General features: G+C 39.7%; 2 protein-coding genes and 2 non-coding genes across 5 annotated transcripts; all 4 read right to left on the bottom strand.

Moving 5' to 3' along the window:
* Nucleotides 1-468: 468 nt before the first annotated feature.
* On the bottom strand, nt 469-2,171 carry mustn1b (musculoskeletal, embryonic nuclear protein 1b). The gene is made up of 3 exons (XM_088424235.1): nt 2,092-2,171; nt 1,881-2,004; nt 469-893 (listed from the first exon to the last, which is right to left on the bottom strand). The coding sequence occupies exons 1-3, from the start codon at nt 2,098-2,100 to the stop codon at nt 781-783; spliced, it is 246 nt and encodes an 81-aa protein (XP_088280361.1). The 5' UTR covers nt 2,101-2,171; the 3' UTR covers nt 469-780.
* A 602-nt stretch (nt 2,172-2,773) lies between these two features.
* On the bottom strand, nt 2,774-14,280 carry stimate (STIM activating enhance). Of its 2 annotated transcripts, XM_088424234.1 has the most exons (9): nt 13,810-14,280; nt 13,435-13,721; nt 11,669-11,717; nt 11,133-11,228; nt 10,397-10,518; nt 10,034-10,146; nt 7,998-8,075; nt 7,215-7,358; nt 2,774-5,383 (listed from the first exon to the last, which is right to left on the bottom strand). In XM_088424234.1, the coding sequence occupies exons 2-9, from the start codon at nt 13,628-13,630 to the stop codon at nt 5,270-5,272; spliced, it is 912 nt and encodes a 303-aa protein (XP_088280360.1). In that variant the 5' UTR covers nt 13,631-13,721; nt 13,810-14,280; the 3' UTR covers nt 2,774-5,269. The 2 variants fall into 2 exon arrangements, with proteins under 2 accessions (XP_088280360.1, XP_088280358.1); XM_088424232.1 differs by having other exon boundaries at nt 13,435-14,280.
* Nucleotides 5,893-5,965, bottom strand: trnar-acg (transfer RNA arginine (anticodon ACG)). Its single transcript has one exon. It is a non-coding gene; the product is annotated as a tRNA-Arg (tRNA).
* Nucleotides 7,026-7,098, bottom strand: trnar-acg (transfer RNA arginine (anticodon ACG)). The gene has a single exon. It is a non-coding gene; the product is annotated as a tRNA-Arg (tRNA).
* Nucleotides 14,281-14,389: the final 109 nt, after the last annotated feature.

Raw genomic sequence — 14,389 nt, 5'->3', positions numbered from 1 at the left:
AAATGGACATTCCGGGGGCCAGGAAAAAAAAAAAAAAAAAACACCTGCTATCTAGTGTGTGTTGACCTACGCTATTGCCAAATGCAAACTTGGCAAACTTTGCAAACTTCACATCACAAAAAAACCCTGTCGAGATCTCACAATAGCCCCCGAATTGTCTCTGTGTACCCCCATTTCTCAACCAATCAGTAGTGTATTATGGTTAGTTTTTTATTTTAATTGTTAAATTAATTATTCAAATTGGCGATTAATAAATGGTCTCTTGCTTAAAATGTGCTGCTGTGTTGCTTCGCTGTTGTGAGCTTTGAATAATGTCCCAACTTTTCTCAATCAACTTTCTGCATAAATTTCAGATTTTACAACCATCGGCTTACAATATGGTGTGATGCAGCCTATTACTCACCACTAATATATGCAATCAGGCATGTTACCGTTGTGGTGGTCGCAGTGTTCTAAAAATCCAGCCAACACCATTTTTGATTTTATTTTGTATACCTGACAAAAAAAGTATGAAAAGAAAGCATTGTTAAGCATTGTTTAGGCGCACATCGGTGTGACTCATGCACGGCTGACTCAGTCACCAAAGTTGAGACACTGTGCAAATTGCAAAGTACAATTTTGGGGGGGGAAAAAAAACACAAAAAAAACGATCGTTTCAACAGATTTCCTTTTGGCTTGCCGCCAAGATTTCAGTAAATCAAAATTAAAAAAAAAAAAGTCTTTGCAAATCAACAAAAGTGAATTGCTTGACTATTGTGAAGGGAATCCCACAAGGGGGCGCTACTTGTTAAAGACACTGCCTCCGGGGGTCTTGGCCGCAGGTTTTTCCAGACTGGTCTCTGTCCCGGTCCTGACGTTGCTGAACACCGATGGTGCAACTTTGCCCATCCGCTCTGAAAAAAATAAATGAGCAACACGTATCAAAACAGGTCAAGAAATTCTCATGGGTAACTCCAAAGTCCGCACAAAAAATCAATGCCGTCCCGAGTTTATCCACATATAGGATGTGTCATTTTAACACAAATATTTTAGTAACCTGCTAGACTGCAAGCGTGTGAGTGGACAAAGTTGAAAGCTCAGGAAAACAAACTAAATGTTTCCCTGATCAAACAGAGGCAGGACATTTCTTTGAATGTATATGAGTAGTTTTTTTTTTTTCTGTGAAGAAAATCTGCAAGCTGTGCCCACTGCCCGATATTCAAAATACTGTATAGCATTAAATAAGCTGTCAAAACACCTTAAATATAATAATTTCAATTATTTTGCAACATAAATGATGTAAACAATACACTTTGGTTAAAAAAGAAATAAGGGTGCATTCACACCCTGTATGGACAGTTATTACCGAATTGTAGGTCAATAATAATTGTCTAAAGAAACACAATACAATGTGTTTACTGTATTTTCCGTACTATGATTAGTTATTAACTTTTGTAACGTGAATCTTTCATTCAGTAGAGCCGCTTTTTACGTGTAAACGGCCTCACCTTTTTAGGATGTTTAATTTGTACATTTTTATTTTACGTGATTTACAAGGCCATAGGAGCAATAATATTTTTAAGAAGAATTCATTTGAAGTTGTTATTTTAAAGTTATATTAATACATACCTTGATTTTATCGGTCCGGCCCACTTGGGACTAAATTTTCCGTCGTGCAAGCTTAAATGAGTTGGACACCCCGGTTCTAGAATACTGAATACGCTTCGCGAATGGAGTACGGCACACTGATGACCAAATCTCTTTCTGGGCAGCGGTCATAAAATTTCAAATAAAAAATTGTTAAGTCGACTTGATGAAATGGAAAAAGACTTTACCGCACATTTGCGAACGTGTGAGAGCATTTAATGCGGATTGCGAGAGGAAAGAACGTTTTGACTTACCGCACTCCGCCATGACCTCATAGGTCTTACTCTTGACTTCACCCTTCAGGCCCAGTTTGCTCCGAGCGCCTTTCAGGTCCTCCTCCTTCATGGGTGGACGCTTCTTCTTCTTCACTTCGCCTGGCTAGAATGGACACAGGAGGACAAGTCAGTAAAAGTGCTACAAAGAGATTATATGACATGATAAAAAGTCCATTTAAAATGGCTTTACCTGTGACATGTTGCCCCAAGTTGTTTGTGGGTTCTTCTCCGCGCGTCTGCTCCACGCCTGGGGTGTGTCCGTTACCCCTTGCTAGCCTGACGCGAGACATATATATAGTCCGGCTACAGACCCGGCGAGTGACTCAGGCCCCCCTTGCCTGTGTCCACTGGTGCCTGTTGTCAGGGTGTATTATTAGTTGTGATGTGAGAGATGGAGCAGCTGGAATGAGTCTTGGGTGGACTAGCAAAAGCTTACGAACTGAAACTCCAGCTGGTCTTCCCTCACCGCCGCTCAAGACTCTCGAAGCGGCTGAGATAAGGTGCTTTATTTGGCGCTTCTTACAAACAGTATTAGATGATCCATTTTCAATTCAATTTGTCTAAGTTATTATTTATTTAAGACATTTCCATTCATCCGTCCATTTTCTAGAGAGGCTTCTCCTCACCAGGATCGCAGGCTTGCTGCTACCTATTCCAGCTGATTTCGGACACCCTGAACCTGTCGCCAGCCAATCCCAGGGCACACAGATACGAACAATCATTCACGCACGCATCACACCTAAGAACAATTTAGTACGTCCGATACACCTGCCACGCATGTTTCTACATTGTCTTTCTGTGTTGCTAATGGTACCATGGAAGTTAACATGAGTGTTATTGTTATTGTGAAGCTAATATAAGCACAACTGCACCACAGTTCATCACATTCTTTATTGGAATTGTTTTTTCTAATGCTATCTGGCGACCTTTTCTGAATCAGAATGCATCTCCTTATCGTCGTTGAGATAAACGCAGCGAAGATTTTCGAGCAACCCTGGCTGGAAAGGACAGTTCAAGGCGTGGCTTAATGTGTGACTTGGGGCCGAATGCTTGACTCCACCCACTTAATCAGAGGTGCGGTGTCCAAACTATGGCCCGGGGGCCATTCGCGGCCTGGCACCAACATTTTCACGGCCCCCGGAATATGCTAACGCTGCCCCCAACGTTCTATAAATAAGTCATAAAAAGGATTGATGATAGTTAAAGTTAACTCAATCAATCCGAAAGCCATATACATATATATATATATATATATATATATATATATATATATATATATATATATATATATATATATATATATATATATATATCCTCCCAAAAAATACACAGCAGTGAGACTCTGTGGGTGGAGTCAAATGCGTAGTGGGTGGAGTCACATATTTGTCCCCACCCACTGAGCCACGCCTCCTGTTGCGTTCTGCAGCCAGGTTTTACTCAAGATTCCCTTCCTTTCAAATGAAAGAAATTTTTCATGCTACCATGAAATCGTCCAAAGCGGCAATTACAGTAAACGCCATTGACTTTAAAGGGTCGCATCATTCATATCAACCGCAAACGCACGGGCAAATATTTTTGATCCAGGCACCCTTTCTCCCAGCTGTTTGGTCCACAGTCACTTAACAGTTTTGAGGTCTATGCATGTCACATTCTTGAAAAAGCAGAGTTTCCAGACCGACCCATCACGCGTGAGAATTCGGTTACACCCTGGTAACTCTGGTTACACCAAACATAAATCACAGCAAAACAAACTAACTACACACACCAAACATCTGCTGGTAATGTCACTCAGGCACACGCTTGTGCCAAAAGAAAAAATGTGATCGCTTGTGCAAGAAAATGATGGGGTAAAGAACACTTCTGGAGCAAAGCATAGTTCATCTTTTGGCCCACAAATAAAACCTGTATGAAAAATGATACAGGAGACAAAAAAAAAAACTCATTCAATCCCAAAAACTTATTTTAGAGCGTCTTAGACATTCCTTTAAGGACTTTAGATTTATTTACCATATTTTCCACACGATAAGGCACATAAAAAAAAAAAGCCAGAAATTTTCTCAAAAGCTGACAGTGCGTCCTATGATACAATGCGCCTTTTACAAGCGCATGAAGAGTGAGTTGTTGATTTTTGTGGGATGAAAAAATAAAATAACTTAATCAACATGTAAATTCGCATTTTAGTTATAAATGTATTTTTTTTTTACCCTGTTTGAAATTTGGATATGCTATATACTGTATGCTCCAAATTGGAGCAACTTATATGTGGGTTTTGCAGAAGAAAGGGCAATTTTATAAGATTTTAGATTTCTGGTTGCAATTTAATGAAAATATTTAAGTTTAATATTTAATAATTGAATCTATTCTTTAAAATCTTGATTCGTCTTGGCATCGATCTACCGGGTGTGTCAAACTCATTTTAGCTTGCAGGCCGCTTAGAGGAGAATCTATTCCAAAGTGGGCCGGACCAATAAACCCACGGAATATATTTATATAACTTTAAAACAAAAACTTCAAATTTATTGTCCTGTTTAAATACTGTCAAGAATAGTACAACCACAATGTCACTATTCACCATCAAACATATTAACATATAAAGTTTTTTATTTATTTATGCATTTATGACGTATCTGATTGTTGACATTCGCTCTTTCACAGCTCCATCTAGTGGATGCATAATGCAACCCCAGTTACTACTGTAGCTTCTATTTTATGCACTTTACAATGTATTGCGCCTTATATATAAAAGCAGTTTGAAAATAGACCGTTCGTTAAAGGTGCGCCTTATAGTCCTGTGCGCCTTATAGTGCAGAAAATACGGTATACAAACAACTAATTTGAGACCAATTTTTACACCAATATTTGTTAAAAAAACACACAAAAAAACTCTTAATTAGTACCTGGGTTTGAATGTGCAGACTATGTAAAGACGTACAAATACGTCTTTGGGATTAAGTGAGCCAAAAAAGGGCAAATATTTAAGGACTTCTGCAGTGACTGGACTTGACATTTTTGTTCATACCTTCTACTGTATGTGCTACCTTCATGTTGAACATCATGTACAGAAGGCTGGAACTGTGATGGGCTCTCCTCCAAGATGCGTGTACATGTCCATGGCGCAACATCGACATGTGAACAAACATGGAATTCGGGAAAAAAAAAAAGAAAACACTTGCGCTATGGACTGCATTTCAAGTCCACTCAAGTATTTCATGTGAAAATTGCGACCATGAAAAACAGGAAAAGTGTGTAGAAACTACGTGGGTCATTGGATGTCTGCCATTAAAGGGGTTCCTGTGTTTGAAAAGGTCTTTGAGGAGGAATTATGGGAAAGGTACGTAGCTCTTGGGTCCTTCCGTCGAGGCGCTCGCTCAAACGGGGATCCCCATGCGCAGCTTCTTCTTCTTCAACGTCTTCAGCCCGGTGAGGCGCCGAACGTCGTCCTCGTCCGACTCGTCCATTTCGTCGTCGGCTGAGAAAAGGATCTCGAAAATCAAATCAAACATGAATACGTTATTTTTTTCATCTGTTAAGACTTTTATTATGCCACGATTAACTCATTCGCTGCCAGAACGGTAAAAGTAGAAGATAGCTGACGTCTACGGTCGTCAATGGCAGTGAACGAGTTAGCGGTGGTTAACTTCTTTTGATACTTATAAATCCCACCATTTTCCATGCAATTATTAAATAAAATAATTGCTAATGTGCTGTGCTATTTATGTCTTGATGTAATGAACTTTGTGATGTCCTAGTTAAAAGTTTTATTTAACTTTTAAAGACATGCAGAACACCATGAGAGCTTCCTCAACCTTTTCTAAAATGAGAACAAAAATGACGCCTACATTGTCGAGAATCTACCAAAAATATATGCGCTGGGGTTTGTGGTTTACTTATTTTTACAACACCAATGTCTTCCCTTTGACTAAAATGACTATATTTTGTAAAATGTTAAAAGAAAAAGAATGCACAGTTGTATTAAGAAATAAAAAAAATTCGAGCCAGCCAGGAGTCGAACCTAGAATCTTCTGATCCGTAGTCAGACGCGTTATCCATTGCGCCACTGGCCCCGTGCTACCTCAAAGCTCCACTGTGCAAATTATAGAGGCCCGCCCCTCCCCCATCGCATCGCCAAAACCGACGCCAGCAGCCCTTTTGTGTGCAATTCTTTGAGCAGTCACATGGTAACGGTATCAAAAGACAAGGCTCTAGACTTGCCAGAAACACATTTTGTATTCCTCCATATTAAATGCTCAACTTGTAACCGGCAACACATATTTTGAATTCCTCCATCTGAGATGCTCAATCCCTAACTGGCGGTTATTGCTGGTTAAAACAAGATGAGGGAAAGAGAGGGGACAGACGGACCGTGACGTAAAACGTTCTAGAGAAAATAATGAAGGAAGTACTCCATATTGAAGAAAAAAAATGCGATTGAGGAATACGTATTTTTCAACGCTTGACAATTTTAGAGGGCGAAGGGCAAATATGGCCTTTCCCCTTCCCCAAAAACGACTGTTTATTACACATTTAACTTATTTGTGAGTGAAACTCTGGCGGTCATGTGACCTAAACGAATCCATCCAGTTTTCAAAATGAAAGGCTTTTTAAAATTGAATCAAAAACAATTTACAAGCGAAAATTGTGTGTCGTTCGGTTGACGTCGTCACTGCCCCGTGAGCCGGAGGCGTCGTGATTAAACCAACCTACCTTACATAGATTGGAATTAACTGAAATTACATCAACTACTCAAAAACGCCTGAAGAGGGAGCCAAAACAACACAAACAGTAGTCAAGTTCATTATTTCAGGTGCGGCCAGGTATCGGTCCGTGGATTAACTGGTACCGGTAACTGGTGACCGGCGGGTGGGGACCACTGCGCTAGATCGTGCTCTTGGTTAAAACGTACACGCTAAAGCAGTAAACACGTATTACATTTCCGTTGCCCGTTTGAACCCGCTTCATGAAGCTTCATTCGGCCATCACTGCCTGTAGGGAAAATCAGCTTCTTATCGATTCCTAAGAGGAAAAAATGCTTCGGAGCGATCCTGGAAGGGGTGGCGGTTCCTTTCCACATAAATAATTATTGTTTGTTTTTCATTTAATAAGAAAAAATAAATAAATAAAAATCGAGCCAGCCAGGAGTCGAACCTAGAATCTTCTGATCCGTAGTCAGACGCGTTATCCATTGCGCCACTGGCCCCGTTGACCAGACTTGTAAAACAATGGGAATTAAAGTGCCAAAACAATTTTTCTCAAGTACGGATTACTGATCTCGGCACTGAAATGAATACGCGAGAGCACCCGAGAGCCACTAACCTCGGACTCGGAGTCGTCGTGGGACAGCGCTCGTCTGTAGCGCACTTTGCCGTTCCCCCTCGAATCCTCGTCCCTCTCCTCCAGTTTCGCTTTGGTCCTGTGCTTCTTCATGAGGAAATTGTCCACCACCCAAAACATGAGGGCCTGGGCACAATGACGGGAAGCCCCATGGCCAGGTTTTTACTGACTCTAAGGCGCACATAAAAGCCTTTAATGTTCTCAAAAGTCGACAGTGCGCTTTGTAATCAAGTTCGCCTTATACTGTGAGTTTTCATTTTTGGGGGGCGAAAAAGTAAAATAACCACAATGTAAATTGTTCCCTTTTTAACTCTGCCTTCGATATATAAATCTGCATCAGTTATAAAGGTGTTTTATACAATAAACATTACATACACCCCCGATTCAAATGATAGGGACTGTTTTCAAACTCCTGCAGAGCTTTCTAATAAGCAAATTATTTGAATCGGGCGTGTCGGTGTGAGAAAACCAGAAAACATGCAGGATACCGGCCTTCGAGGACTAGCGTTCCACACCTATGATCTAAACAGTTTTTTAATGTAATCAAGAGGTACTTTTTCTAGTAATACTACACAAATGACAAATTCTTGAATCTTATCATGATATGAGAAAAAAATACCCCATTCATTGAAGGCGCGCCCTGTAATCCTATGCACCTTCTTATGGTGTGGAAAATACGGTACTTGTTTTTTTATATGGATAACGACGGTGTGAGGACCTTCGATTAAATGTGGAGAAAGACAGTAAGAGAAGTGTCACACTTACGTTGACGAAGAACGGAACAATGAGCATGACGATGGCTAGTTCCAAGTCCTGATTCTGGATGGGGTTGAGGAGCGCCAGCTGCAACACACATTTCAATAATAACATTGATGGATCATATTTATGGATACAGGGCGGGTGAGTTGCCTTGCCCAAGACTATGGCAGAGCAGGATTTGAACTGCCAACCCTTTGGTTGGAGGAAAACCTGCTCAACTGCCTGAGCCACGGACAACCTTACTGGAAATATAACATTTTTATATAACATAAAAACGCAAGGACAGCATACACCGCTTTAAATATTGTCCAAAGCATTTTACCAAGCAGTGATACTGGAAACACATTTGTGGTGTACCAAACATGCCAACCTATAGAAAGTTTGTTTTTTTTTTCAGTCACAAATAAGCATGTATAAAGAAATATTTGCATGGCGGAAGAAAGAGTTTAAAGTTCAGGTATGAGTTGGCAGCCAGGTAAATCACTGGGAAGAGAGAACATGAGTGAGCCATTTTTACTCTGGGGCGGTTTGTTTGGAGCAGTTTGCCTCTGGTTCTGGAAAAACTCAAGTCTCTGCGCTGGGTCAAAAGGCACTTTGTAGTGTACTGCGCACCTAAAGCAATGAGCGCGTCAAATTGCAGGAGAAATTCAAGGGTCTGGAGGTCAGTCCCAAAATATAACGGTTTCTTCACTGGGCTTGTGCTATCCCCCCGCCCCTTTTCATGAAAACCAGGCCAGCGCTTGCGTAATTCTGCAAATAAAGAAACCTTATAGAGAGGTGTGACAACATCACTTCAGGGTGTGTGTCGACGACGGAGATTCTACCAGTTCACAACAGGGCTCCTTACAAATTCCATTTCTAATTAGTCCCCTTGACTGGGAGCTGCCTAAGTAGTGAGGAAGGAGGGTGTGGCTTCACGTTGTTCTGTCTTTCTGTGTAATCTGGCCCATAAGTTGTACTTTCTCAGTAAGAATGTTGTCATTTATGATGAGTTGCCCAAAATTAGTTTGTCTGCTGACCAGTCTGTGGTGGAAAAAAAGGTTGAGGAGCCCTGTACTCTTTAAGAGATTTGTATTTGTAAAAAAAAAAAAAAAAAAAATGACTATTTTATTGCAGCCCCCCCCAAAAAAATCGCACTAAAAATATATATACAGTACATTTGTATCTGTAGGATTCATAACTTGTACCTGTAAAAAAATAACTTTGAATTCATTGCAAAAACATCTTGTAATTAAAAGAAAAGAAAGGGAAAAAAATGAACTTTGACTTGTATGGAGACTTGTATGATGAAAGGGTAACTAAGAAATGAGCATTTTTTACTTGTACAATAGAAATGTAATACATTTGTAATTCTAAAATAAATCCCATGTAAATGCAGAAAATATGTTTTGTATTGCGGCCACAAGAATTTATACATTTGTGTCTATAAAACAGTATTTCATACCTGTGAAAAAAGAATTTTCCAAGAATCCACACTTATTTTAGGCGTAGAGACGTTAACTTGTAGTCAAAGAAGTCGCCACTAGGGGTCACAAGAGCACTTGCTGGGAACACACGTGCCCTTTGCACCATTTATCTCATTGACACAGTTTTGTACCTTAAGACATGGCAAAATATGGACTGTTTTTTGCATGAACCCTTTCAAGAGTAGAGTGGCTTAGCTTGGCTCCTACAATACAAAGTTTTTGCTATGCATTGTGGAACTTGTAGTTGACAGAGGGCTTTGATTCAAAAACTAAATGTTGCAGGAAAGCTTTTATTTTGCTGCAGTCAAGCGTTTTATTTCATGCAATTCCCGTCTGTGAATTCTGCTGTTCTGAATAGCTGTTAGCGTTTTTTCTTCACAAAATGAAAACTCTTTGAAACAAAACAGCCGAGGACTACATATGTAAATGTAAATATACATATACAGCATAGGGACAGGGCTGATGCCAATGAACATTTTGAGGGATTGAAAGTAAAAGTATATTTATATATAAAGTCAACTCAAGTTGGTTAAACCTGAAAGTGCACACATCTTGACAGTTATTTAATATACTGACCTTCTTCCATTGGGGAATGAGGAGGACCAGCATGATAAGGACTTTCTCAAACATCATGATGAGGATGTAGAGAATACACTGACCCAACCATGCTGTACACTGTATCGGCTCCCCTAAAAAGAACATTACAAAATACACTAAGTAAATCAACAAACAAACAAAAATATATTTTTAAAACATTTGCCGTCATTTTTGTCATTGGCTTTTGAGACACAAATCTTGATGTCGACCTCAGCAAATGGAGAACTGACAAGCATTAATAGTGCTTTTTGCTGCCCTCCTTTGGACATTAGTGGCATTACAATAAAATTGCAAGCGACACACACACACACATACACACACACGCACACACACACACCTCACCGTATTCCCCAAATCGAAGAGACTCCCACTGGCGCCACTCCACAACTGCGCTGACGGCCCGTATGCCAGCGTAGATGAACAACATGCCCAGAGAGGCATCCAATAGAAAGTTTATGAGGTATCTAGGAAACAAGAATTGGTTGCAATGTGCGAGGAAGATCTTTGAGTATCAGCGTAACACATTCACTCCCAAAGACGTGTTTTTACGTTTTTTTTTTTTCCTTCAAGTGTTTGGCTAAAACATGGGTGTCAAACTCATTTTTGCTTGCGGGCCAGCTAAGAGGACCAGGCCAAAAAAAAAAAAATGTTTATTATAATTTTTTAATACAGTCCAAAATAGTACAAGCATCACTATTAATCAAACATTAGCACGACTATTAATCATAAAACAAGTTTTTCATTGATTGAAAAAAACAAAACAACAACAAAACGATCTCGCGGGCCGGATTAAAACCATTGGCAGACCAGAACCTGGCCTAAAGGAAGGTCTAAAATGTCTGGTACTAAATGAACTAAGCACTTAAGTAATTGATTGCATAAACTACTAAACTACTGAAGTCATCAGTTAAATGATGATTAATAATCGACTACTTTAGGTCTACAGTACTCAAGGAAATGATAACTTTAGCACTTAAGCACATATGTAATCGATGACTTCAAGTAGTTATACATAATACACAAATGTTATGCATAACAGCGTAGCGGATTTAAAAAAATGAATAAAGCGGTGACTCACAGCGAGCAGGGATCTTCCTCGGTAAGGTCCGAAAGGTAAACATTAGCAAAGTGGATGAAAAGCATCCCGATAGCCTGTTTGGAAGTATCCAGGAACCTGCAAAATAATTTCAAAAATATCATAAGTACCACTTGAATTCTCGGCAGGTATACATATTATTTTTACCATTATTAATAACACTTTATTCAACAGCAGTAAAAATGTGTTTATTTGTTTTCTGTAATTACTTGAAATTATTTTTCGCATACAACAACTTTAAAAATAGATATTGACACATGCCGCGGCTCGTCCTCGCTTGGTCATGTGACATCTGCAAGCTGAGCTGTGATTGGTCGTTACCTCAGGCTTGAGCACACGTGATGTCATTTTCATGCAACAGCAAGTAGAAAATGTTTTTTTTTTTTTTAAACGTAATACGTAATTAAGTGAATGACTGTATAAGCAAAATATCAACTTTTTAATGCTGATAATGTCCAAATAAGTTAATTTCTCCTTTAATAATCACGTGTGGGCTCGTTTGAAGATGGAGAACCTACCAGATTTTCCAAGGTCTCCTCTCATGTTTCGGCTCCCGGAAGCGTTTCACTGCAGAGATGAGACAGAGTATCGGTAAATAAAAAGCGGTAGCATTAATATGGCATGTACGTAAAAATTCACTTTAAAAATAATATTATTTTCCACAGGTCAGGATTTTTTTTTTTGGGGGGGGGCTGGGATCTCGCAAAGAATCTAGTCAAGGTCAAAGCTTACTTTTTTTTGGACTATCTTTGTGAACTGAGTGAACTGATCGAATTGAAGCATTTTTTAAAATTAATTTTTTAATTAATCACAGTGTACAAACATCGCATATATAGAAAATAATCTGAAACTCCAGAAGAAATTCCCTCTCATTGTTGTGGAATTAACAATTTAGATTCAGGCATTGAGACAACAACTTTGAATGTGTATTTTTGCACAGTGTATGTAAACTTATGTATATTTTAAAAATAAACATAATTAACTATATTAAAATAAAAAAAATGTGTGTATGTATACAGTATATGGATAAATATAATTAACTACATTTAAAGAAAAAATGTGTGTATGTATAAAAAATTAAATATACAACTATATTTAAAAATATAAATTATACACAAAAACTATAATAAAATAAATGATACAAATATATAATGTATTTATTTAAATATAGTTACATATTTAATTACAGATATAATTTATATATATATATATATATATATATATATATATATTTAATGATATATTCAAACATGTATTAGCATCCCAAATATTTTTGTGTTTCCTGTCACACTGCAAGCTGTGACGTAATTTCATGTTTGTGAGCACAAAGTGTGACTTTAGACTGTACACACCCAGCACACTCCCTGTTTGTAATGTGTGAATCTGAGGCCTCTCTCTCTCTCTCGCTCTCTCACACACACACGCACACACACACTGCCCGCTCACACTGCTGCTTGGAGCAAAACTGAAGCTGAAACCTTCCTCAGTGCTCTCGACAAGAGGCTACACCGTGACGGGACACGGTCATTTGGTCGCTGACCCAACGGAACCAAAGCCCCGATACGTCATTTCCTATCATTTTAAGGTCAAATTCTGGAATTCTCTCTCTTACCCTGTATAGGACGCACCAACAGTTTGGTGACAATGCAAAAACTAAAGAAAAACGGAATACAATTCATCTTTGTCAATTCTTCAGATTTTCTTGTTCATATCCGTATATTATATGATCATATATAATAATATATATAATCTTGCCACTCTTAATTGAACCAGCTGGAGACATCATAACCTTGCCGTTTTTAGTAGTATCCTGCATGTGAACATGGATGGACTCGGACGTTGGTTCAGTCTGCTCGCTTCTTTTTCTGAAGGTAATGCCATAACAACCTCAGCTAACACGTGCGCCTGTTAGCTGCAACAGGCACTGGCTGCTAACCGATGCCTGGCCTCGGGCTTAAAATTTTTACGATAATTATTTTAAGTAAGAATGCGGTCACAATAAAGACGATCAGCCGTGCGTCAAACCTCGGCTTATGTGGCGATAGATGGATGAAAGGATGGATCGATAGATAGGGTCATAAATGATTTTGCATAGATAGAAGAGAATTTGGACGATATGCATTCGTATACTCGCTTAAAGTAAAGGTATAAGACGTGATACAAGAGCCACTAAAGGTCAAATTAGCTGCAAGTTGTGTCATGTTCCAACTAATTCACTCTTAATTTGAAAACAAAAACTTTCAGTTCCTGTCACAGATTTGTTGACCCCTGTGTCCATACTCACACATGAGAATGCTGAAAGCCATCACAGCGAGAAGTCCTTGAAGGAAGATCCCAAACGAGTCCATCAGGGCTCCATTCTCACAACCTCCGCTAGCAGAATCGGGGGTCGGGCCCGAGGACGTGTTACCCAGGGACACCGCAGAAAGTCCTGCCGCGTCCCCCGGCTTGGACAACGCGTGCAGCCCACTGTCGGCCATTGGTGGGAAACTCCGGAAGAGATTGGACTGCGGGGGGACACCTCGGACGGGTTCTCCTTGTTCACAGGCCGTGGACCGCTGTATCCTCCAGCTGCGGCAGATGTTGGTCAGCTAATCGTAACCGTCACGGAGAGATGGAGACTTCTCATATTTATCGTCCCGTTTCACACATGAAGTACCTGGAAACTCAAACCGGGCCCAGAAACATTCGAATAAACGTCTTTCGGTGACATGAATGGAAATTTGTAAAGCTTCGAAGTGTGACATCAGCTGCCTCGAGTCAGCAAGTCGACAAAGTCAAAGAACTGAACCCGAGTCATTTCGATGTCGTAAACATGCTTGTTTAGTCCCCAAAAAATCGTTCGTAGACTTAAGCAAACAAACAAAAAACACGTACAGGAAATTCAAACCTAGTGATGCTCACTTAGCTAGACTTAGCTTTCAAGCTAACTATTGAAAGCTGCTAAGCTAACACAACAAACCCCGTTTCGCGATGAAGACGCCGGAGGCATTTATGAGCACACTAGGTGACATTAACGCCGACAAAAGTGCTCGTCCCGGAGGTTCTAAAAAGGTGACCAAGAAGAAAAAAAATGCAGGTCATGACTCGTTTGCATCCCGCAGCTTCCCTACATGAGCAGCACAAGTGCCCACTCGTGTTGACAGACGCAAGTCACGTGATCCAAGCTACAGCGAAATGCTATCTGGGAAATGAAGTGCGGAAAAAAAGGTTGACGCCGCTATCAAATGAGCTGGGAT

Source organism: Hippichthys cyanospilos, chromosome 9 (assembly GCF_059441005.1).
Source record: "Hippichthys cyanospilos isolate Australia breed blue-spotted pipefish chromosome 9, RoL_Hcya_1.0, whole genome shotgun sequence".
Lineage (NCBI taxonomy): Eukaryota > Metazoa > Chordata > Actinopteri > Syngnathiformes > Syngnathidae > Hippichthys > Hippichthys cyanospilos.
This window is presented reverse-complemented; position numbering and strand designations above follow the sequence as displayed.